General features: G+C 36.9%; 1 protein-coding gene across 1 annotated transcript in view; it reads left to right on the top strand.

The window, feature by feature from the left end:
* The window catches only part of mmp17a (matrix metallopeptidase 17a), an 83,161-nt gene extending 66,652 nt beyond the window's left edge, over nt 1-16,509 (top strand). Inside the window, exons 6-10 of the mRNA XM_081391244.1 lie at nt 2,175-2,277; nt 4,345-4,427; nt 5,219-5,371; nt 9,969-10,226; nt 15,268-16,509. Of these exons, the coding sequence (XP_081247370.1) occupies nt 2,175-2,277; nt 4,345-4,427; nt 5,219-5,371; nt 9,969-10,226; nt 15,268-15,590 (920 nt within the window). The 3' untranslated portion in view covers nt 15,591-16,509. The remainder of the gene's footprint in view (nt 1-2,174; nt 2,278-4,344; nt 4,428-5,218; nt 5,372-9,968; nt 10,227-15,267) is intronic.
* Nucleotides 16,510-24,077: the final 7,568 nt, after the last annotated feature.

The following is a 24,077-nucleotide window of genomic DNA, read 5'->3' as shown; positions in this document are numbered from 1 at the left end:
TTTCGTCGATTTATTGTAGTCCATTTTATTTAGATGAAAATGTATTTATAATAAAACATTATTATTATTTTTGTATTCTATTATTTAATTCTAATACATTCATATCAGAACAATATGAATATATTTTTATATATTCAATATTTATTTTCATTTTATTCAAATATTAATGTTATTATTATAGTCAACTTTAATAAAAAATAAAATTGACTACAATAAATGATTTTATTCTAGTACTTATATATAATTAATATGTTTATAAATTATATATTAATATAATTATATATTCATTTGAATTTTATTCAAATTATTATTATTATATTAATTTATACATGTCAACATTAGATGTGTTCCTGAGAAAAACATGAGTGTAGTGTACTATTCATGATGTTAATTCTTTAGTTGGCTTATTTAATGTCTGCGTTTTAGTTAGTCTGTTTTGTTTGAGTAATTATAGGAGTGCATTCGCAACGTGACTTACACAATCGGACATAGAAAAGTTCAACAGTTCTCTGCTTTTCCTTCATCCCTCCCCACTCACATTATCTTGTTTTTTAGCTAAAGTGCCCATCGTAATTGTAAAAACAAAGTGATTGGCAGTGCATGCCCCCTCCGCAGGCTGCCCTTTTCTGTGATCCCACCAGGCAAATAACAGGCTCTAAACGAGGGGCGCAGCGAGCAGAAGTGATTTGGTTTGTATAGGGGCACTATTGATTTAATTACATGGCTGTGTTGAGTCAGACTTGGGAGCACAGGGATTAATTGGTCGTCACCATGATTTGGACCCTGCTAATCAACATGCAGAACGCCGCACGGCGCCGCAAACAAGCATGATGGAAAGCAAAGAGATAGAGAAACATTTAAGGAGAGGGATGGAAAGATCAGGATTGGCTCAAGCAAATAGTGCCAGGAGCTCTGGAACTCGAGGTGATGAACACTGGCCAAGGGTTTAACAAATGCATGTGTAGTTTCAAAATAATGAGTGTACATACCCTGAGTTAAATCGGTCCTTAAACCAGTCCTTTTCCCCAATGAATTAACCTTCATGTTCTGTTGAGATTTACTATTTACTGTCTTTATTTTTGAGGCCCAGAGACCACTGTGATGTAGGCTACTCATAAAAATGATAATGATAGTATTTTGTAATTAACCTCTTATTTTACATTCAAATTCTTTTCTCTTGAGAAAAAGAACCCAGTAATCTCAGCGTCTCTTTTTTGTGTGTTTCAGAAAAGATTTCAATAATGCCTCGAGCTGTGCTCAGACATTTCGATATGAAGTGAAATAAGCATACTCCAAAGACCAAATTATCTGAGCTATGCTATCCACATCGATTTTATAGCTCAATACTATTAACATTTGATTTACAAAAAGTCTAATTTCTGTCTTCTTTTTAAGACAAAAATCTAAAACGGAGACATATCTGATAACTAAATAATAGTCCTAATTTCATGAATATTTTATACTGTGTTTTTATTTTTTTATTCTATTTTTTAAATATATGTTCCTCTAATTAAGTCAAAACTCTAAATTATTGAAGCTTTAACCCTGTTGTAAAACTAAGTTAATTGCTTGTTTGTGAGGTCAGTTTGCCCCCAGCAAAAAAACATTGTACAATATAAACAAATCCAAATAGAAAATTGGCAGTTGTTGACTTTTGTGCACACTAGAAACTAACATGTTAAATATTTCACATTTTTTCTCTGTATAACCAGAAAGTTTTCAGAATTAAAGTTAATTGCATTTTATCATGTTTTGTGTCTAAGGTCACTTGATGGGCCCCCGTCATACTTTTTGTATTGAATTTTTTGATGGAGGACATTTGCATGTGTGTTTTTAAGGCAAAATCTCATTTGTAATAAATTCTCATATGATTATAAATCCCTTTAAGTATCCACCAGACAAAGTATGTATATTGCTTATATATATTTGAACTATTAAACATTTTGCTCATTACATTAGATTCATTTTTACTTATGCATTATTACTCATAAATGTTCTATGTATGCAGTAGTTTTACATAACTCCTTTTCTGAGACTGGTTGTTATCTCTATCTTTGAGTGATTACTTAATGAGGTTTGTCAAAAAGTCAAGGATGCACTTAGTGTGTGTTCCTCTCAGATGTGTGACATATTTATTCTTGTGCACAAGTTTAACTCTTCTTGTGTTTTGTCAGGTGTTCGGGACTCCGTATCGCACACGCCGCAGACAGATGACCCCTCTCAAACAGCTGAACCTCCTGTCCTGCTTGACCTCCCCACAAACAGATCTACGATACCGTGAGTCAACAAGCACACATCCACAAAACCCACATTCCTCTGTTCAGCGTGTCTTGAGTATTTTGAATTGCAGAGGTAGTCCATCATTTGGGAAGAGAATATGTACAGATTTCATAATGCACTCACAACTGCACTCAGCCTTCCTGAAGCAAATGCCAGAATGACACAAATTATAGACTCAATTCCTGACTCCTAGTAAGCAAGAATTTAGCTTCTCAGAGAGAAGCCTGCACCTCTTTATTTTCCTCTCCCTCTATCTTCACGGTCGACATGTGAGGCAGGTAGATTTAGTTTGACAAAGGTCAGTAATGTATTCCTCTCGGAGAGTTCAGCTAATAAGCTGTGAATGAAGATCTTTGTTAATAAAGTGTCAGGCGAGTTCCCCGCTCACAAAAGCAGCTCTGTCACCGTAATTGCTCCATCATTAGCATCCCAGCCACGTCAAAGTGCTAAGTCAGTCATTAGCCGAGGGGATAACGCATTCAGAGATTTTGTTGCCAGCAGGTTATAACATCTTTAATTTGCCCAATCTGAAACCAAACACATAAAAAAGGACATTCGGGACTGGTTGGACATAGCCATAGCTAGCCAAAAATATTCATATACAGACTTGCAATAAAATATGTAAGAGCTAGCACTTTAAAAAAGCACCAGTGGCTTGTGCTGATTCTAAACTGGATATTTAAAGGTGCTCTATCTAAAAAAAAATGTTTACTGTACTAAAGCATTAAATACAATAATTGGTTTGCAGAGATGTAATACTTGTTTCTCTGAAAATGTGCATTCTGTGTCGGAATATCTGTTTTGTTTTGGTCTGTGTGATCCCACCCACTGCCGGTTTACCAAATAGCATTTGGACTCTCCGGGTTGCCAGTTGGCGGAAAACACAGCGATAGAAGCCAACAAACGAAATGGAACAGAGATTGCAAATTATATCCGACCTAAAATGCCTTAGAAATAAAAACATTGCAAACAAATACATTTGCTGATCAACTCTTATACGGTAAGGCTCGTTGCTTTTCTATTTTAAATTACGCTCGTAATGAAATCTGGCAACCCGTGTGAGCATTGAGTCTGAAGGGGAGGGGGCGGGGGAAAAACTCTATCCAATATTTTGAATTTGGACTGAAGTACGCTGTTCAACTGCTAGCTATCAATATTACATAGAGTACCTTTAAATGGTGGTGCAAGAAAGTAGTGTGTTTTAGAAGTTTTTCTCTAATACACATTGGCCACAATTATTGGAACCCCTAGAAACTCTTGTGAGTAAAATATCTCTGAAGTATATTCCCTTCATATTTACAGTTTTTTTTTTACCAGGGTGACTAGGAACATGAAATTATCCAGTCATGACTTCCTGTTTCACAAGAGTATAAATATGAGGTAAACACAAAAGCCAAATTCCCTTAATCATCTATTACAATAGGTCAGACCAAAGAATATAGTTCTGATGTGCAGCAAAAGATTGTTGAGCTACACAAAATAGAAAGTAACTATAAGAAAATAGTTATAGCAATCAACAGGAAATGTTACAAATCTGCATGGAAGGGGACGCATGTGTATATTGTCTTAATGCACAGCAAGGAGAACAGTTTGAGTGGCCAAAGACTGTTCAAGAATCACAGCTGGAGAATTGCAGAAAATAGCTGAGTCTTGGCCTTATATATCAAACGGCATCTACATCAGTTGTTTGGGAGGGTTTCAAAAAAATCCTCTGCTCTCCTGCACAATCAGTTGTCAGACACTACTGGATTTTCGTTGATGGAGATCTGGCAGCTACAGCACATTTTTCCGCTTGGGTGAGGGATTCACGGACAGCTTTCCCTGCACATGAAATCCCTCATATGCCAGCAACCAATGAGAACGCGGGACAATGACTACGACACATAACAACAGAGCGCAGACGCCAAAGGTGTTGTGGATCCGCTCACCCGAAACCCAAAACTGTCTTGGGACCGCACGACCCTGGTAGAAACACAAATACTTCTACTTGTGGATGTCTTGTGCTCTACCTTCAAACTCCTGGTAAAGTTGATCTATCTCTTTTTTCTTCGTATTTTCTCATAGACCTGACCGTGATGCCCCTGACCGATGCACTAGCCACTTTGATGCTGTTGCCCAGATTCGAGGGGAGGCCTTCTTTTTCAAAGGTAAGAACACCCAGAAGTCCAGTGAAATCAATAGATACTAGAAATTGATAATGTATGAGGTTCCACATCCTTTTGTGTGTATAAATTACAAAACATCTGTATAAAAAAAAAAAAATCTTAATCTGTATTTGTGTCGTTTTCTAATATTTTGACATTTTTAAAATAAAATGTATTTAAGTGAATGCATAATTGCATTATGACTAAAATTTATATTAATATATTCCGACTTCTTGTCAGGAGACATATCTTGAATTTTAGGTTACTTTAACTTTAAGTTTAATTTTCTTACCCCGTTATTGAAACAAGGAATAAAAAGTTTATTTATAATTAAGAAGATATATTATGTGATAATATTATATTATATTATATTATCAAGACACACTTTTTTATTTTATTTTATTTAAAATGAAATAAAATATAAATTAAATATTTGCTTCTTAAGTAAATGTATCTAGAAATATTGATAAAGAAAGTAATTATCATAATCAAACTTCAAATCGGTTATGTGGGGCACTATTGAATTTCTTAAACTGCTGTTAAAATTGTTTTGTTTTCCTGTTTAGCCATTAATGTGCTGTCTGTATTTTGATACATCATCATTTGTGCGTTGTATTTGTTTGGCTGATTCTGCCAGCTGGGTACACTCCTACCCACTGCCCCCGGGCAGGCAGCAAGCCCTCGCTTTATTTAACCGATGTCCCTCATACATCATGTGATAGCACATAATTACACCATAAGCTTACATAAACACACAAATAATCACACCTTCTTACTGTCAAACTTCTCGTCAGGGAAGTATTTTTGGCGTCTGACACGTGAAAAGCACCTGGTGTCGTTAAGGCCAGCTCAGATCCATCGCTTCTGGAGAGGTCTTCCTGCCAACCTGGACAGTGTGGATGCTGTATATGAGAGACCTGGAGATCATAAGATAGTGTTCTTTAAAGGTAAATGCCTGAATTCAACCTTTTATTAAATTATGATTTAACATCTCCCTTCAATGCACCTTTTGCAAATCTGTTATATGACTGGTTCATTCTGAACTGTTTTAGACATGGTACAGACATGAATGGTACCTGAAGTCATGCAGCTTATCTCAGTTGTAATCATTTTCCAACAAATATAAGATTTCTAGAATATACCTTAAACAAATGCATGGTTGCAAATGAAAAAAAGAAAATTATTGATTTAATTTTTTTATTAGACCGAGGGGATCTACAAGTATGTTGATCAGGGACGTGCACAGGAATTTTGAGGGGCAGTTGCTCTGACCTGAAAAAAGGGCACCCCTGAAAAAACTCACGGGCTATGAAGGACTGAGAATAACAGGGTCTTTATTAAAATATATATATACAAAGAAGTAAAACACTGAAATACAGCACTCAATCACCTTAACTACTACTAATAATAACACAGATTTTATCAATAAAAATGCCACTGACGATTCTGATTATCGATCCGATTCTTTAACGATTCTTCGATAGCACTGTGTGGAAAAATGCAGACAGTCATATGCTTTTCAAAAAAAAAAAAAGTGGTTTTATTTATTTTAAAGCTTAAGCTTGAGTAAGCAAACTGTACTTTTTATGTAATTTATGTAATAAATAGAACCTTATTGTAAAGTGTTACTGATTAGTTATACACCGATTCATACATCTACTGAGTTCACTGTTGGAAAGATCAGTTATTTTAACCATTCATTAAAATGAATCGGTTCAAAGGAGTCATTAGTTCGCGAATTGGACGTGTCATGCGCGTTGTGATTATCCCAGCAGTTAGGACATGGACACGTCCAAGATTTGTGTCAACACAGAAAACATTTCATCACTGCTGGATAGTTTTTTTTTCCCCCGTTTAATTAAAGTTTTGTTTTATGTCAGCTGAATGTCCGGAACGCTTTTCAGAGAAGATAAGGCAACTTTTATTTAGCACAATTCACACCCAGCGGTAATTCAGGAAAAAAAAAAAATCTCAGAATGCTCCACATGAAACTTCCGACCGTGTCGATTTATTTTGATTAATATGTGCGAGGGAGAGAGAGCAAGACAGCGCTGAGTTTGGAGACGGTGAAGTCTTGTTTACACTTTCGCCTGGCTCCGAAGAGAGAGAGTGCGCGCGCGCGACCGAGTCTCTCTCTCTCTCTCTCTCTCTGCTCGTTCTTTCAGTTAAAGCATAGACAGTATATAAACTGGACACAGCGACCCCATTGGATTCAACGGAGGCAAGTGAAGTCAATTAGAAGCACAAACTTCCTGATGGTCGAGCGTACTGCGCAGACTCACACTGAGCTTGACGACGTAGATGTGACGTGAGCAACCCGTCTGTCTTCTAGTAGCTGTGCCAAGCGAAATCTGAATCATTCCCTTCCGAAACTTGCAGAGACGGAGAGTGTGAGTAGGAGGTGTCCATGAGCTGGAGCAGGAGAAACTTTTGCTAAGTATTCTGATTAATTACTTTGCCATTTTGTCTCCACGTCCCCCCGATTGCGAGCGAGCTTCTCCTCCTGTCCATACGGTAATCTCTCTACTGTGCGACAGAGAGTCGCGTTGGTATGACGCAATCGTTAGCCTATTTTTACAAAAACTGCTTCTACGGGGCCATAACGTAAGATACAAGGTAATGGAGCCTTTTATACATTTTCGTGTTTCTTTAGAAATAAATAATGGACAAATGGAGTCTTTAAACGCCTCAGATGTAAAGTTATTCGCTGTCAAAGTGACGCCAAAATGAATGGGAGTCAATGGGATGCTAACAGCAGGTGATGGTCTGATAGCCAATGGCGGCGCCCGGGGAAGCTTCAACATAATATGAAACGCTGCCCCCCTGAGTTAAAGTCGGCATGAAACGGAAGTTGAGATTGTAATTTTTTCCTTGTTGTGACGCATATCCGAGTGAAACGGCTTCTGAAATTAGAAAAAAAATGTAGGGCGGGGCTTGATTTCGTCCTTCGGGAATTGACTGGATCGTTGGAGGTTTGGCGTTGCAAACAAAATCGAGGAAGATTTGAATGTCAGTTTACGCTCAGTTGTGGAGGATTTCTCTCCACCGGACTCCCCACCGCCTCCCATGAAGGATTTTTTATTTTATTTTATTATTCCCGCGAACCAAGATGAGTCAAGTCAAGTTATCAGCCTTATTAGACATTCTCTGTTATCAGTCAAGTTCACCCTCGAGAGCATCTCGATAGCCGCACCCTAATCGGCTCTGGCCGAACCCTTTCGCCATGGCACGTGACCGAAAGAGAAGAGAGGTCGTTTCGAGGGGGGAGGGAAGGGTAATGTATTTGATTAACGATTATAAGGGTACATGAATTTAAAAAAAAATAATGAAGTGCACAGATAAATCATTTATAATAAACACTACAATATTACATAAGAAGAAGTTTTGTCAAATTTGATTTCATGCCGACTTTAAACATGCGCCCAAGCTGTCACAAGCGCAGCAGTTCTACATTAACGTTACTCACCGATCAAATAAGACTTTGGCGGGACAAAAAATCACTTTGGCGGGCGCTAAATCAAGTTCAATGCAGGAAAATTGCGCGAATTTAACTGAATAGTACAGGACCATGCACTCGCACAAATGCGACCACATACATTTTTAACTCGCACATTCTCAAAAAATGGTCGCAGTCTGGAACCCTGATGATGATCGTTCGTTTGTTATACATCACAAACTCACCTTTCCCGACAACGTTGAGTCGTCTCACCCGACAACCGCGACAATCTCCTTCTAGGGCCGCTGATGCAGGCTCAGCTCAGGTGCCGGTCGCGTGCAGCGCTGCAGCCACGTAAACAGAGTTTGCCCTTCCCCTACTGACTTTCACTTTTGGTGCCCGAATGGAAGTGAATGAGGCTTTGCGATTTTTTTTTTTTTTTTTTTTTTTTTTAATTTTTTATCTAGGCCTACGTGAAACTCTGCATTTTTTTTTCTGCAACACTTTTTATTTATTTATTTTTTCCCCCTCGGAAGGGCAAAGTGAGTCGAGAAGGGCATATGGGCAGTTGCCCAGGCAACCTGAGCAACCCCCCTGTGCACGTCCCTGATGTTGATCCACTTAATATTGTTGAGTAATTTTAACTGAAACTTGATTTAAAAAATAAATAAGAAAATAAATTGTAGCAACTTAATGAAATTGTCTTGATTACTTTGAAAAATTTAGTGTTGATTACTAAATTGAAATTTAGTGTTTAATGTTGTTATGTTTGACATTTAAAGGTGCTATATATTTTTTTTTTACTCTCCTAAAGCATAAAAGTACCATAATATGTTTATGATGTTTTGGTCTGTGTGATTCCGCCCACTGCGGGTTGCGGGTTATAACCCGGGTTGCCCGTTGATGGAAAACAACTCTTTCCAATATTTAGAATTTGGACTGAAATGCCCATTTCAACCTAGCTGTAAATATTACATACTGCACCTTTAAATAAGTTTCTGTTATGTATGTTAAGTTTTTGTGGTTACCATTGTGCTAAAGATTAGTGTTCGTGGTTAGGTTGTAGGTGGCTATATTAAGGTAAGTAAGTACAATTTTATTTATATAGCACTTTTAACGCAACAATGCACAAAGTGCTTTACATAATTTAAAAACACAATCATTAAAATTATTAATGAGGAGCTATACACAGTACATGAATAAACAAACTATAATATAAAATATCAAAACCCAAAATACTCAAAAGACATCACATAATATTAAAAGCACGTCTATACAATTAAGTTTTCAGATGACATTTAAAAACAAACACACATTCAGATGATCTAATATCAACTAGCAAGCTCTTCCATAGTTTTGAAGCCCTCACTGCAATCGCTCTATCTCCTTTAGTTTTGTATCTAGTTCTTGGAGCAGCCAGCAGCTTGTTAAAAGAAGATCTAAGACATCTCCCTGATTCATAAGGTCTCAGGATCTAAATATATAGGTGCCAAACCATTTAAAGCTTTATATGTCAACAAGTTTGAGTCCCGGCTCGTGGACCTTTCCCGATCCCATCCTCCACCTCATTTCCGGTCATCTCTCTAATGTCCTGTCACAATAAAAGGAAAATCACCAAAAAAGCAATATACAAAAAAAAGAAAAGAAAAGAAATAGCAACCATTCAAAACACCTTATCCTTGTGGTGGTGTTTTGTGCTACACATTTCCTTCAGAAAATGTCCAAATCTAGTTTCACACTGTTTGTTGCTTTCGTGCAGTATTTCAAAAAGATTGTGTGGTTAATTCCAGACATTTTAAGCAAAATGCTCCCTAGAGTATAAACACTAACTCTTACAAAAATTCTCTAAATGATTGGAATTTAAAGCTCTCAAGTTATGCAAATGTCATTTTTAATAAGAGTTTTCACTATAAAGCGAACAATGTCCTTCAAAGATATAACGCAAGAGTGTTTTGAAGCTCAAAAGCACAGAGGTAAAAAGAACATATTAAATATTTAAAGCACTAAAATGCATTTCACTGCAGGTCTGTGTTTCCTAATCTGGTCTGCTGGTAAAGAAAGCCTTTATCATTATCACACCTCACAAGAAGTTGTTCTCACTTCTTTAGGAGGGAAATATTGGGTGTTCAAGGACAATAACGTCGAAGAGGGCTACCCACGGTCTGTCGGTGACTTTGGGCTGCCCGTGGAAGGAGTAGATGCAGTATTTGTTTGGCTGCACAACGAGAAGACGTACTTCTTCAAGGACAACCGGTACTGGCGCTACGATGACCATCTGCGTCGCATGGACCTCGGCTACCCAAAAGACACGGCGCTGTGGAAAGGGATCCCACCCCAACTGGATGATGCCATGCGGTGGTCTGACAGTAAGCATTGTGAATCGTATTAGGTCTCTTGAATTTTAAGCAGCTCTCCTGGATCTTAATTTTTAGTGCCACAAGAAATGAACCTTTTTCTTTCCCTGGTGGAAAAACAGACTTAAATTTCCATGCTAGTTTATCCCGGTTAGCTGTTTAACTAGGTAGGGAGGAGCATAGCTATGCAAAAAGTTGACAAAATCAGCTTTTAGCAGATTGTAGTCGATTGAAATTGTTGATGTCTCATTCTCTACACACAGATGTCCAATAAAATGATGATAAAATCTAATAAAATTAGAACATCCCCTCCACATAAATAATAATTACTGCTTATAAATGCCTCAAACTAGTAATAGAAAGTAGCAAATTGTGTTGTTGTTGTTTTTTTCAGGTTGTGTCAAGCCAAAAACGAAAAGAGAGAACTTCCGGATCAGTGTTATTTTAGTATTATTTCTATCTATACTATTATAGTATTTATTAATATTTTGTTATTTTAGTATTTTCAACTTTCATTTTAATTTTAGTTTAAGGTTGTTGTTTTTTTTCATTTAGATTTAATCTATTTTTGTTTCAGTTTTAGTCATTTTAGTACTTCGTTTTATTTCTGTTAGTCGCCAAGACAACACTTCTAGCCATTTTTTTTATGTTTGTTTTTCATCTTATATTTATTTTTTTATTTCAGCTTTATTTCAATGAACAAAAACTATTTTTAATAGTTTTAGTTAACAATAACAACAATCGAGAAGAATACTGAGCTTATCAAGAAAATAAAAAGGCAGTGGCCTAAAATAGCAGTATTTTCTTTTGCATGAAGTGTAAATAGTAGTGAGATGCTGTTTTGTGCAAATAGTGGCTGATACTATTTGCGCCTCAGTGTATTGTATTATATTATAAAACAGTATGCAATAACATATTCAGTTATATTTATTTAAATTATAAATGGATGCTGCTTTATTGGGACATTACTTGTACTTGACATTACCCCTACACCTACCCGTTAAACACTTCATTCCCATTATTAAATACCTATTTGAATATGATATTTAATAAATATCATATTTTCTTCATTTTTATTTAAAATAAATGCTGCTCTGAGCTGATATGCGATGGGAAAAGGGAGAAGAATGAGTTCGGGAAAAGGCGGGTTCGAACTCAGGTCAGGCATGTCAAAAGCTAACGCCACTTCTGTTATCAGATGTGTTTATTTTATCATTTTGTCTAATCAAGACAATGATTTTGTCATCAATTATACAATGGTGGGTGGAGTTTGTGTAAATAGCCTCTGCCAACAAGGCAGGCTATTTAAACTTGGTGTAGACATTGTGAAATTAACATTAAATCATAAAATGATCCCTCCTGAAATTCAAATGTGTGCTAATATTATCTTCCATCATATGCAATACATATCTAGTAGCATCTCAAAACGACTCTTTAAAGCCCCAATCCGCCATGGAAGAAATGGTTTTATTTGGATGGAGAGGCTGTTAGCCATGCAGGTGTTTGAATGTGGTGTTGTCATAGCAGCAGTTTTAAGGTCTATGTGAGCAGAATGGAGAAAGGGGCATAATGTCCTGTCATGCCTAATGCACAGCATTGTGTCTAATGCACAGTGAGCTCTCACTGATGGATGGACCTGAAGGATGAAGACCGGGCAACTGCAATGTTGTGGTGAATCACAAGAAGCCTGTGTTATATAAAAGCAAAGCTTCAAAGCAAAGATTCAATTGACCATACCAATCAGCAAATCCAAATATGCTAAAGGTTTGACACGTAGAAAGCCTATTTCTGATAGGAAAGAAGTGCAGGCCATTCCCCCCTTTTCTTTTTCTTTTCGCAGAGTTGAGGATGGTCACATAGATGAGTATGATTTATCAGGATGCATGTTTCAGTGATATATTAGGACATTTATGTGTGGTATTCCAACAAAGTAATTACATCCAGCACCTGTAATTAGCATTGAAGCATTTTAAACATTTTTCAAATGTCACCCGCGAGTGAAACATACCAACATTTGTATGAATGTGAAGGTCAGTTATTTTGCATACTATGCATAATGTTAGCCTATAAAGACATGCAGGTGAATGTTTTTTAGGTCATTGTGTGATCTCTTGTGGTTTTTTTCCTTATAGTCTCATGCAAAATGTATAAAATGGCAAGTTTGGGCTGTTTTATCCCCCTAAAAAATCATCTTTGCATTTTGCATATTGCTAATTCCTTTACAAGCAGTTTTAACCGTCTTTAGGATAACTATAACGATAAAAATATATCTCTAAAAAAATTTCACGACCATAATGATAACTGCACTGAGAAACTTTATTGTTGGAATCACTTTCAGAATGATTTTTTCCAGCGGATGATCGATAAAAACATTGACAGCCAGTCAGAATCCATTCTGCTTTTAAAGAGGCAGACGACAAAACTGCAGCGCTCTTAGAATAAACAGAAAGATATCATTGTACTCTGGTGTGGATGGTAATCATTATAGTTATCTTTACAGTTATTGTTCTTGGTGTGAATGGACCTTTAGGTTCCACTTGATGCACCAGATCTTCTTCCCTGCTGTGGTGACTCTGTAAGCAGAATGAGGGGCAGAGAAGTCGTCTCATCAGGTGTTGTTCTCTGAGGCTTTGCTAGCCCCACAGGAAGAGCTTTGAACGAGGAGTGAGGGCAGGCCACTCTGACAGTCCCCGGCCTCCATGGGAGCGAGGAACTATTAAGCCTGTGGAAGTGCTGGCAAAAGTATCCTGTTCGAATAGACATCACTGATGGCCCATTTCACCTGCAGAGTGAGACAGAGAGATAGTCTGGCTATCACCAGACCAAGCTCAATCTTTTAAGATTGAACATTAGTCTGGGGAGTCTGCTCTGTATTTTCTGCTACACAAGAGGCCAGATCAACGGGCATAGTTCAAATGACTCTGTACGCAATTGGATAGTCCTTCAACCAATCAGACCAGTGATCCAGGTGACGTACTTTGCAGCGAAAACTCCAGGCAGGAAACGTGTCAACAGACGTGTTGGTTTGGAGCATTGATTAGCGGTTTGCAGAAGCAGCAATGGCATCGAGCAATTTTTGCAGGTTGTGCAAAAAAAAAAAGTGAGTGGTATTTACACCCACTCGAGCGATTTGTTTGCTAAACTAAAGAAGCCATTGAGCATCCTCAAGAGGTTAAATGGAATTGGATTGGATTAAACCCGACAATAGCGCGCCAGGTGGATAAGCCAGTTTGTGATTGATCCCCGCAAATTTGTAACAGAAGCTGGATAGAAGAATGTACAGGTTTCCAGCCTGAGCTGCAGGGCGAAATCAAATCGCCGTCAGAGAGAGATAGTAAAGCTCATGCTCAGATTGGACAAATGCAAGCATTAGGTTGAACCAGAGGAAAATTGTCTCCATTTGTGTTTCTAGACTCTATCTCGGTTATTGTCTCATGTTTCATCTCATCCCCCAAAAAACATGATTTACTGTCAGATGAGTAGAGTGGGTTTTAAAAATATATCATTCTGTCAGCATATACTTTCATATCATTCCAAACCATAAGACTTTCTTCTTTGGAACACAAAAGGAGATATTTAGCAGAATAACTAAGCTGCTCTCTTCCATTTAATGAAAGTGGATGTGGATCAAGCACTGTCAAGCTCCCAAAAAGAAAAAAGCACCATAAAAGTAATCCGTATGAGTCTGTGATCTGATGGCTTCAGGTGAGGAAAAGACCAAATGTGACCCGTGCTTGCAAAATGAGTTGCAATGAGCAAATTTTCAAAAATGAGTTATTGTTACTTTCACATTCTCTATTAAGAAACCTTTAAAAATCGATGTATGATTTTTTGGAATCAGACCAAAAATTAGATATACCTGTTCGATAGAGTTCGATAAGTCGATAGAGTCAGCAAAGTCAAAAAAAAAAAAAAAAAAGGTTTCCAAAACAAAATAATTTAAGACCTACTGTACCACACGGATCTAATATAATGTTACCACCAGATGTTTTTCCCCAAATTCACTTAATACATAACAGATAATGTGAATACTCGCCAAGAGAGATATTTTGAATTACTGTAATTCTGTGTATATGTGTATATCGGGATCACGCGCTGTCTGAAGCGTCTTTATGCGCACGCTTCGTGTCAGTCAGGGCGAGTAATAACGTTTTGTTTGCATCAGCATTAGTCACATCACAGAAAATCACATTTCATTGGTTCAGACTCCAGATTCCATCGTGAATTTGCTATGAATATTCACAAAGCTGGAATGCTGCGCTTTAAAAAGATAACATTGCAACTTTCATTGTACAGAAAAATGGCTAGGATATGTTTTTCATGAAAAGAAATTCATGCAAGTTTGGAAATCCATGAGAGTGAGTAACAACAAATTTTAGCTCTTTAAAAATATGAGATTATGCAATCATTGATCATTTCATTTGAATCATTTTAAGTTAATATTTCAATAAATAATAATGCATTCGAATATTCATGGTTCTCTGATGTTGGTGACGTGCAGGTAAATGCATACAATATATTAAATGTTATTGTTTTTTTATTGTATTTATTATTTTAATTTTAAAATGAATAAATTTGACATTTTTATGATTTATTGAATTACTAGCTTTTTATCAACTCATAAACCCCCTGCAGTTCCCTCAGTTAACCCTGAGTTATTTCATTGTTATGAGTTAAAGCTGCAGTCCTTAACTTTTTTCTGTTTAAAATGTACAAAATTTATATAATAATCCACATCATGAATCCATTTTCCAAACCGTGTTTTTGTCTTATCTTGAATCACTATGGTACACCTATAATAAGTGTTTATATTCGGACTATTTTAGACTGGTTGGGGTCGTACTGCTGCAAAGTAACCCAGTACCTGCATGACTCATCATAGACATAAACTGAGAGAAGTAGCTCTGAAACAGGAAATAGAGTTGACAAAAGCCATAGAGGGAAAAGTAAACCCATAATGATCTGTATACTAGATGAAAGCAGGTCTGGAAAAATCCATTCTGCGCATCACCCTGTATTTTATTATCTTGTATTTTCCGCTCTTTCTACCCAGGTGCATCATATTTCTTCAAGGGAAAGGAGTACTGGCGTGTGGCGGGCAGCGATATGGAGGTTGAAGCGGGTTATCCACGTCCCATCGGGAAGGACTGGCTGGTGTGCACGGAAATGCAGTCGGACTCCCCGGAGATGCAGAACAACTCTAACACGAGGCTTCACGGGCAGCACCACGCAGACCATGCAGAAAATGGCTACGAGGTTTGTTCCTGCACTTCGGACTCAGCCTCCCCGCTGGGGACGCGACTGACCCTCTCTCGCGCCTGGGTGTTAGCGCCACTCTGGACGCTTGCTCTCGCTCTCTCCTCTGCTCCTCTCTGATAAGGGCAGAGCCACAGGCCTGTACTCAAAAAGACTCAAGGAGCAGAACATACAGCAGCCTGTGGGTGAAGAGAGCAATAAAGTAGCACCGGACAAATGGAATGGACTCAGCACTTCAATCAAGAGAGGGATTGGATCACTTTTTCTTTTTTTTTGGTTGATGCTTTTTGTTATCTTCTTTTTCTGGAAACTGGAAATTCTATTATTATTATTCTCATCATCATTCTTATTAGTGATGCTTGCTACTGCTATCTCAACCCCAAGTATTAGACTTCAGCACATAATTTATCAGACCTACAACTTCACCTGGCAGACGAAAAAATATGATACGAGCCATATTTAGGACCCAAAATATCAGAGACTACAAATTAGTCTAAACGCCTATCGTGGCAGCGTGTTTTGCACAGGCAAGCATCACTAACATTTAAAAAATGTTATTGGTAGTAGTATTCAAAACCTGAAAATAATCATTATCAGATTTATGTAATCATTTTTTGTTTCAGAATATCAAGATATATAGTAACTAGCTTCCTGAGGCATATCCAGACCCAGTAATAATAATGATCATGATGATAATGATAATAATGTAAGCAATAGTAGTAATATTGCTGATATCGGAAAGGTGGCGGAAATCTCACAAATAGGACTTCCTGCTGGCTGCAGTTCAGAAGCATCATGGGATACCATGAGTCACAACCTTAACCTTCCTTCGCTCACTCGTTTTTATTGGCACTTTGTCTTCTAAAAGCGTAATCCTTTAATTGTTTTACGGGTTTCTAATTGTAACCGTCTCTTCCGTCTGATCCACCTATTCCCAGTGTTTTAGCATCTTTTTCTTATTATTCTGCCTTGTTCTAAGCAATTATATTTACTCTCATCTTCAATACTGACTGTTTTAGTAATATACACCACATCACTCTAAAGCAATGACAGTTACTGATTGCAGTCAACTGTATTTTTGTAATAAACACCACTGATGTTTAGTTCAAGGTCATGCATGATGCTGGATTCACAATGCCTGGATCACCACAGCTAGAAACATTTCACAGCTTTGTTTATATGATTATTTTTGTCTTCTTACAGTCTTTCCAAAAGTTTTCCCAGTCAGAGAGAGCTGAGGACATTAAGACATACTTAGACTGGGAAGATGTTTGACTCATATCCTGGGCTGCTGAGAGTGCACTCTGATCATAAATGGAAAGAAATGCTTATACTATATATAAATACATATACATATATATTTAAGGTAAAAACTTCTATGGCAGTTGCAAAAACAATGTACATACTGAGCTGTCTTTTATAAGGTGAAATATTTTTGTACAAAAATAAAGAAGTATGAGCAAGCCCGCGTGATGACTGCTGTAATTTCATGACACAACCGGGTCTAAATGCGAGCTCCACGCGGCTATTTCCCCGCACACATGACAGCTGCTGTCACACGACGGCAGGAACCGCATTCGCACCACATTCACCCCGCCATGCCAAGATAACATCAAACCACCAATCAGAATTTTCTTAGCGCTCAGAACTCTGTTGGTGTGATATTCCTGTTTGTTTGTGTGGAAACATAGCACATGTATTCTGCTGTAGCTTTGGCTATATTCGGTGCCTGTCTTACTGTAAATCAAGGACAGCGCGCATATATTTCATAATGGATATGGAAAGTAACCGTCGCCTTGGTAACGAGCCCACTCCGCATCATCTAATGGGAAAAGCTAGACTTTGTTTGCGTGTGCCTGAATGTGTGTGGGTGCCGAAACAAAGATGTTTTAAAAGTGCTGAAAGCAAAACCAATGACTCTAAACGAAATGTGTCGGTAATTTTCCGGTGGCGATAACCGAAATATTTTGAGCGGTAAAATGTTTCATCAAAGATTGCAGTGCTGCCTGGAGACCGTCTGTGCCCGCAGGTAAGCAGAGTGGACATGTTCCAGCTCAGGGACTGTGTGCTGCCTGGGATCATGTGGAGTACACCCTGAAATTCAATAGGTTTGGCTTTAACTCTTTCTTTGAAGGTTATAACTTGTTAGAACCAATCTAAATGGTTTTCCGAGTTTATCATGTGCAGTGCAAAATTCAAAATTGAGATAAACTGGAGCAAGCGTGAGTTAAGTTTGAATCGAATTGGACACGCCCACAAGAAGTTGAATTTTTTTATTATTATTATTATTCTTTTACAAAGAAGAAACAGCACTGCATTGAATACATTAATAAAAAAATAAAATAACTGACTCCTCAACAAGTAAGAAAAAACCGTACATAGTTCTTAAGAAACTTGTTGTTCTTCAATGAGTTTAAGAGATTAGTTGAATTGGAATTAGCGGAAGTAGAATTTACTGAATTGTACAAACATAGGCTACTCAACACTGAATGCATAATGCGTCGTGCGAAATAAAGTGTTTTCCACAAGTTGATCTTTTAAATATGACAATAACAAATATCTGTCAGATAGGAATCCGTGTAGGCTACCATTCGTTGTTTTTTACATTGAAAGTAGAAAAATGAGAGAACTTTTTCAATATTCAAGCTATTTATTCATTTTTCTACCTCAGAACGAAAAATCAAGCTGATTTTTATTATTATTATTATTATTATTTGGAAATGATGAAAAAACGAAAAAGGAACTGTTTTCTCATTTTTCTACTTTCAATATAAAAAAAACGAACGATACACGGATTGATAGGCTACTATCACTTTCAGATATGATTTATCTATCTATCTATCTATCTATCTATCTATCTATCTATCTATCTATCTATCTATCTATCTATCTATCTATCTATCTATCATTTTTGGGAATCTATCTATCCATCTGTCTGTCGCTTTCAGATCTATATCACTTTCAGATAGTGTATCTATCTATCTATCTATCTATCTACAGTATCATCTATTCTTTTAGGGTATCTATCCATCTGTCTGTCACTTTCAGATAGGGTATTTATACTATCTATCTTTTTTAGGGTATCTATCTATCCATCTGTCTGTCTGTCGCTTTCAGATAGGGTATCTGTCCATCTAGTAAAACATAAATATCTCTGCTAAAGCAGCACTGGCCCCCTCTTACTCATTCCTCTAGTTGTTGTAGGCATAGGTCCCAGGTGTTTTGAACACATTGTAAGACAACACTAGCAGTAAGAGTACCACCAGTCTTCCCTCACTGGTGCTGAAGGGCTTTGGACTGAGCCACAGCAGGGGAATCCACCATATGGTTCAGGCAGAACCAATCCATTTCCTCTAAGGCTGTTGCAATTCACAAAGCCTCCGTATGCCAAGCCAAGTGCACACAGAGCGCCGGGGTCTGAGCTGCTATTGATAGCGGTGATAGAGAGTTTTAGGGGGCGGTCGTGAACACCCACCTGGCTGTCTCTACCTAACTGACAGTTTCTGATAACCTTTTGGCTCATATGAGGAGCAGCTCAGCTCAGTGGTTGTGTGAGTGATGGTTTGTTTGGCATGAGTTAAGCTCCTCTGCAGTTACATTTGATAAGGTGACAGGTGACTCATGAACACTATGGGTTTACTGCTCAGGGGTCTTTCACTTTGATCTCCCCCATACATCTGCCACATCTGAACAGCAGCTCTGTCTGCGGGCACAATTGACACAGGAGAGATCTGACGTCTGGGGCATCACATTTCTCTCCAACCTTAAATTCCACCGGCACGTCGTGTTCAGTTCAAGCATTTTTCTCTGGTGCAAAGTCACGAAAGACTATATCCATAAATGTGAACAAACGGGGCTGCAATCAGGAACAACATGAGTGAAAAGAACCAGCATAAAAGAGCCATTTGAAGGCATTTACTATCATGTAGCTACTGCAAGCACCTGCCTCTCCACTCCTAGATGGCAAGAGCCAAACATATCAGATGCAAAACATGAAAGAATTTGAAGTAAGCTTGTTAAAATGGGTCACAATGCAGGACGCTAAGTGCTCTCGGGCTCAGCTGGATCTTCCAAATGACTCCTCTTCCCCAGACCGATTCCAGCTGCCAAACTACGCTCTCTCGTGCATCGATAACGCTGTTGTCCTCGAGGCTCAGACACTTTTGAAAGCCTGCAGCGTCCTCTTGTGGTAGAATTTGTAACATTTGAACCATGTTCTGATAGTGTTATGAATGGGGTCCCACTGAGACAGTGTAATAATAATGATAATAACGTTAAATTTCCATTTCTAATACTTTTAGTTCCAAATCAGCTATTATAAGCTTTTAACACAAAGTAGACATGGACTTTTGGAAAAAAAAGTAACTTTTCCTCCATGTTTTCATGTCAAAACTTGTCATGTTAGCAAGTGAAAATTCATTGCATTTATTCATATTTTATATCTTGGGTCTCTGAGAACCCAAACGTATGTGACATTTTTCATGGAGGATGATTGTGTTATCAAGTTTATTTTCAGTTCTCAAAAATGTTTTTGAAGTCTCAAGGCTGCATTTATTGGATCAAGTTGTGAAATGTTATTACAATTTAAAGTAACTTTTCTATTTTTAATATATTTTCTATTTATTATTTATTCCAGTGATGGAAAAGCTGCATTTCCAGCAGCCATTAGTCCAGCCTTCATTTGCTGCTCAAGACACATTTCTTTTTATTATTATCAGTATTGAACACACTTGTGCTGAGTAATTTCTTTATGTGGAAACTAAAAAATATATATTTTTTGATGAATAGGAAATTCAAAAGAACAGCATTCATTTGAAAATGTTTTTTTTTTGTACCAATGTATAAGTCTTTACTGTCACTTTTGACCAATTGAATGTGTTCATGCTGAATAAAAGCATTATTATTATTATTATTTAAATCTTACTGACCCCAAACTTTTGAATAGTATAGTATGGTACTAAATGATTGGCATATATACAGTACCATGGTACTCCAGGGTGCTTCAAAGAATACATGCTACATGTATCAAAAATTTTTTTTTTTTTTAAAAACATGGTATTACCATAGAACCATGTCCAATTAAATGGTACATAATTTTCATTTTTCATTAACAAAACATGGGTTAAAGTGCATGTCATATTGAATACCTGCTATGAGAAGTTTAAATTTTGATGAAGCAAAAACTTATCCTTGACTATGTGCTCTGCGTTATATTTGCAGTGAACTCATGGCTTTCGTATGCAGCCAAATCATGGTGAGAAGGTATTTTCTTTCAACTGCTCAATTTCAGAGGCTATCTTCTTTCTGAAATTTTCAAAAGCTATTCAATAAACAGGCTGTCTGAAATACCCAGGCAGTTTGACCAAATTTCAGATTCAAATAGAAACACTTTTTTGTTTATGTGAAGATCAAAGTGGACCTTCTTATGCATGAGTTGCCTTAAAAGTTCAGTTTGGAATATGTATGATGATGATGATTCTATATGGGATAAGTTTTTGAACTTCAGTTGATTGCTCAGTGAGAATATGATTTCAACATGGTCAAAAATATTTTATCCGCCTGTTTTATTTATCTTGTTTTATGGATGTGTAGACTTTTACTGGAAAACTTGACAAAATAATTGATTAGCTTTTAAAATATGTTTACTTTGTTTTAAAACGTTACACTAAAAAAAAATCTAAAACCTAAATAAAGCAGCAACAGTTTTTTTTTTTTTTTTTTTCACAATTTTTTAAAGACCCTGCCGGTCTGCACTTTTGGGTTTTTAATTGTTGGTTATTTTGCCATCATGGATTCAGACCATGTAATATTGTTATTCCTAACTGCTCCACATGATGGCATCTGAAGTACTCTATTCTACAGAATACCTTCCTGCACTTAATTTCTTTTAAAAGTTTTGAATCAAGTACTAAATTAAGTATAAAAACCGCAAATACAAACTGAACTGCTATTCGCTTGGTTTGTTCGTACATCTTGTAAATGATATTTGCACTGTCACAGACAGGGGCGTAGCAGCCATTATAAAAGTGGGGGGGACAAAAGCTGTATGTGACCATAGGACGTGACCCAAAGGTGATGTTCATTTTCCTGGCTCAAAACGAGGCGGAGGTGGTAAAATCCTAATAATGTTTAATAATAAGATAATTAAATGTGTATTTTTTTGTAGATCATCATATACCCTAATGTGTTTCCCACATTATTTTTGTTGGTGGAGCTTGTTACCTCTAGGGGGGTCCGGGGGCATGCCCCCCCGGAAGAAAATTTTGTACATTTTAAAGATAAATTCATTAATCTGGTGCACTTTGAGTCACCCGAATCCACTGTTAAAAATAAATAATCCACCCGCAAACCGCCCGAGGATATTCTCTGATTTAGATATCTGCATCTGATCATCACATTACAATTATTCAAATTCTGGTATCAAATTATTCAAATTATGGTAACATATCACACTGAAGTAGGCTGATTTAAAATGAACATTTATTTAAAATAAAAGTTCTTCTTTTGGCAAAATTACATTTCCTTATAGCCTAAACAGAGGCTTTACTCCCTTCAAACTTAAATTGTCAATGTTTCATTACATCACTGTTTGAAAACACAATTTTTTTGTACCTTTTATAAAGGCATTTTCCCCCTAATTTTATGCTCCATCTTTCATTTTAAATTCTTAAATTTGATCAATATATTCAATTAAAATAATAAGACACTAGGCTGTTACCAATCAAATTAAATAATTTACATTGAAAAAATATAACTGTATTAAATTAGATTATTTTAAATATTTTTGAATATACAAATAAGGAATGTTGAAAAGAATGATACTTTATGAAACTAAACCGCCAGTAGGAGGCGGCAGGCGACCGTCTTAATGAGCGAGTCATTGAGTCATTCATTCAAACGATTCGTTCAAACGGCTGATTTATTCAGAATGAGGCAGTTTATGAATGGGTAATTGAATCTTTGACTCAACCGATTTGTTCAAAACGCTGAATCATTCAGTAATGCAACGAGTGTTGCTGTGAGATGCCCGTTCTGCTGTGATCTTTGTTTGGGACTATTTTCGCTGATGAAACAGAGCAAAAACAGTCATTGCGACTAAAATGTAAGTGAGTACATTTTTGAGTACATCAAGTAAAATTATTGTAAGTTAATTTTAACTGTTTGTTTATTGAACTGTTATGAAACCAGTCACGGTTTCAATCTTGATGGCATTCAGGAAAACAGCTGGTCGTGTGTACTGTGTAGCCTAGCTATATATTGTTTCTTAACTAGGCTATATTGTTTCTAAAATGTTATAACTTCACGAGCCTCGACAGCGCACATTAGGCCTATATTATTATCAACTATAGGCTATCAATCGCCACTTACATCAAATGAAATAAAACAGAATCATCCATTCCTCCACACGCATCCATCCATCCATCCATCCACACACGTTTTCGGTGATTGCCTGGTTATTTTTTATTTTTATATTAAAAATTGTTTTAATCAGTGCATTTGTCCGAAAAAAAAAAATGCGGGGGACAGAATCACCGGTTTCTAAAAGTGAGGGGGACGTGTCCCCCCCGTCCCCCCCGGTTGCTACGCCCCTGGTCACAGATATTAAATATATTAAAGCAGGTCAAGTTTAGTAATCACTAATTTACTGTTAAAGTAAATGCAGTAATGTACACTGAATTCCAACAGTGAACCCGTTTGCAAGGAACATTTTTTGTGTTTCTAATTAAATATTTGTTTAGCCAACCTTGGATTTACTTATAGCCTGCCCTATGCTATCACACTTTGATGAGTTGCTTCTTGTATTTTGATCTGAAGGTCTGTCTGAAGAAGCAGAGAATTGCTGATTTTCTTTCTTTCAATCACCTGTGCCAAGCTGCAACTATCTCCTTGAGTTAATATATATATTTATAACATGGCTTGGCTGAATTCCAATGTAGAATGCGGTCTGTTATTTCTTGATAACAGACCGCTGCGAACTATAACAGACCGTTGCCATGCAAAACAGCGCGTTGCTATGGACGCGGAACGGACTATTTTCTTTAGCGGAAGCAATACAATCGTTTTTAAATCAATAAACTCCTTTTAAATAAATAATTTGTGTCAATTTATTTCTTTATTTTGTAGGTAGCCATGTAATAAGCGGGATAATGTATAGTGAGCCGGTTGTTATAGTGAATAACAACCCCTTCAGGCTGATTCAAGATCCCTCCGCTTCGCGTCGGGATCCCGTTCAGCCTGTCGGGGTTGTTAGTCACTATAACAACCTGCTCACTATACATTATCCCTTACATATAGCCTATATATATATATATATATATATATATATATATATATATATATATATATATATATATATATATATATATATATAACGTTATATATATATATATATAGGCCTACCTATAAATGATTAAAATTGCTGAATTATGTTGCAATAAATAGTCTATTGTCTACTTTCTTGCAGTCTACTTGTATTAAAATATTACAAAACTCGACATTATTTCAACATTTTTTCAACTCATTACTTCATGTGACTTGATATCAATTTGTGATGTGTTTATTTTTGTCACTGTGACACCGCCGTGACAGCGCTTCCCTGACGTCAAC

The sequence above is a fragment of the Scardinius erythrophthalmus genome, assembly GCF_964197995.2.
Source record: "Scardinius erythrophthalmus genome assembly, chromosome: 17".
In the NCBI taxonomy this organism is placed as follows: Eukaryota; Metazoa; Chordata; class Actinopteri; order Cypriniformes; family Leuciscidae; genus Scardinius; species Scardinius erythrophthalmus.
Note: the sequence above shows the minus strand (reverse complement) of the source record. Positions and strands in the feature narration are given on the sequence as shown.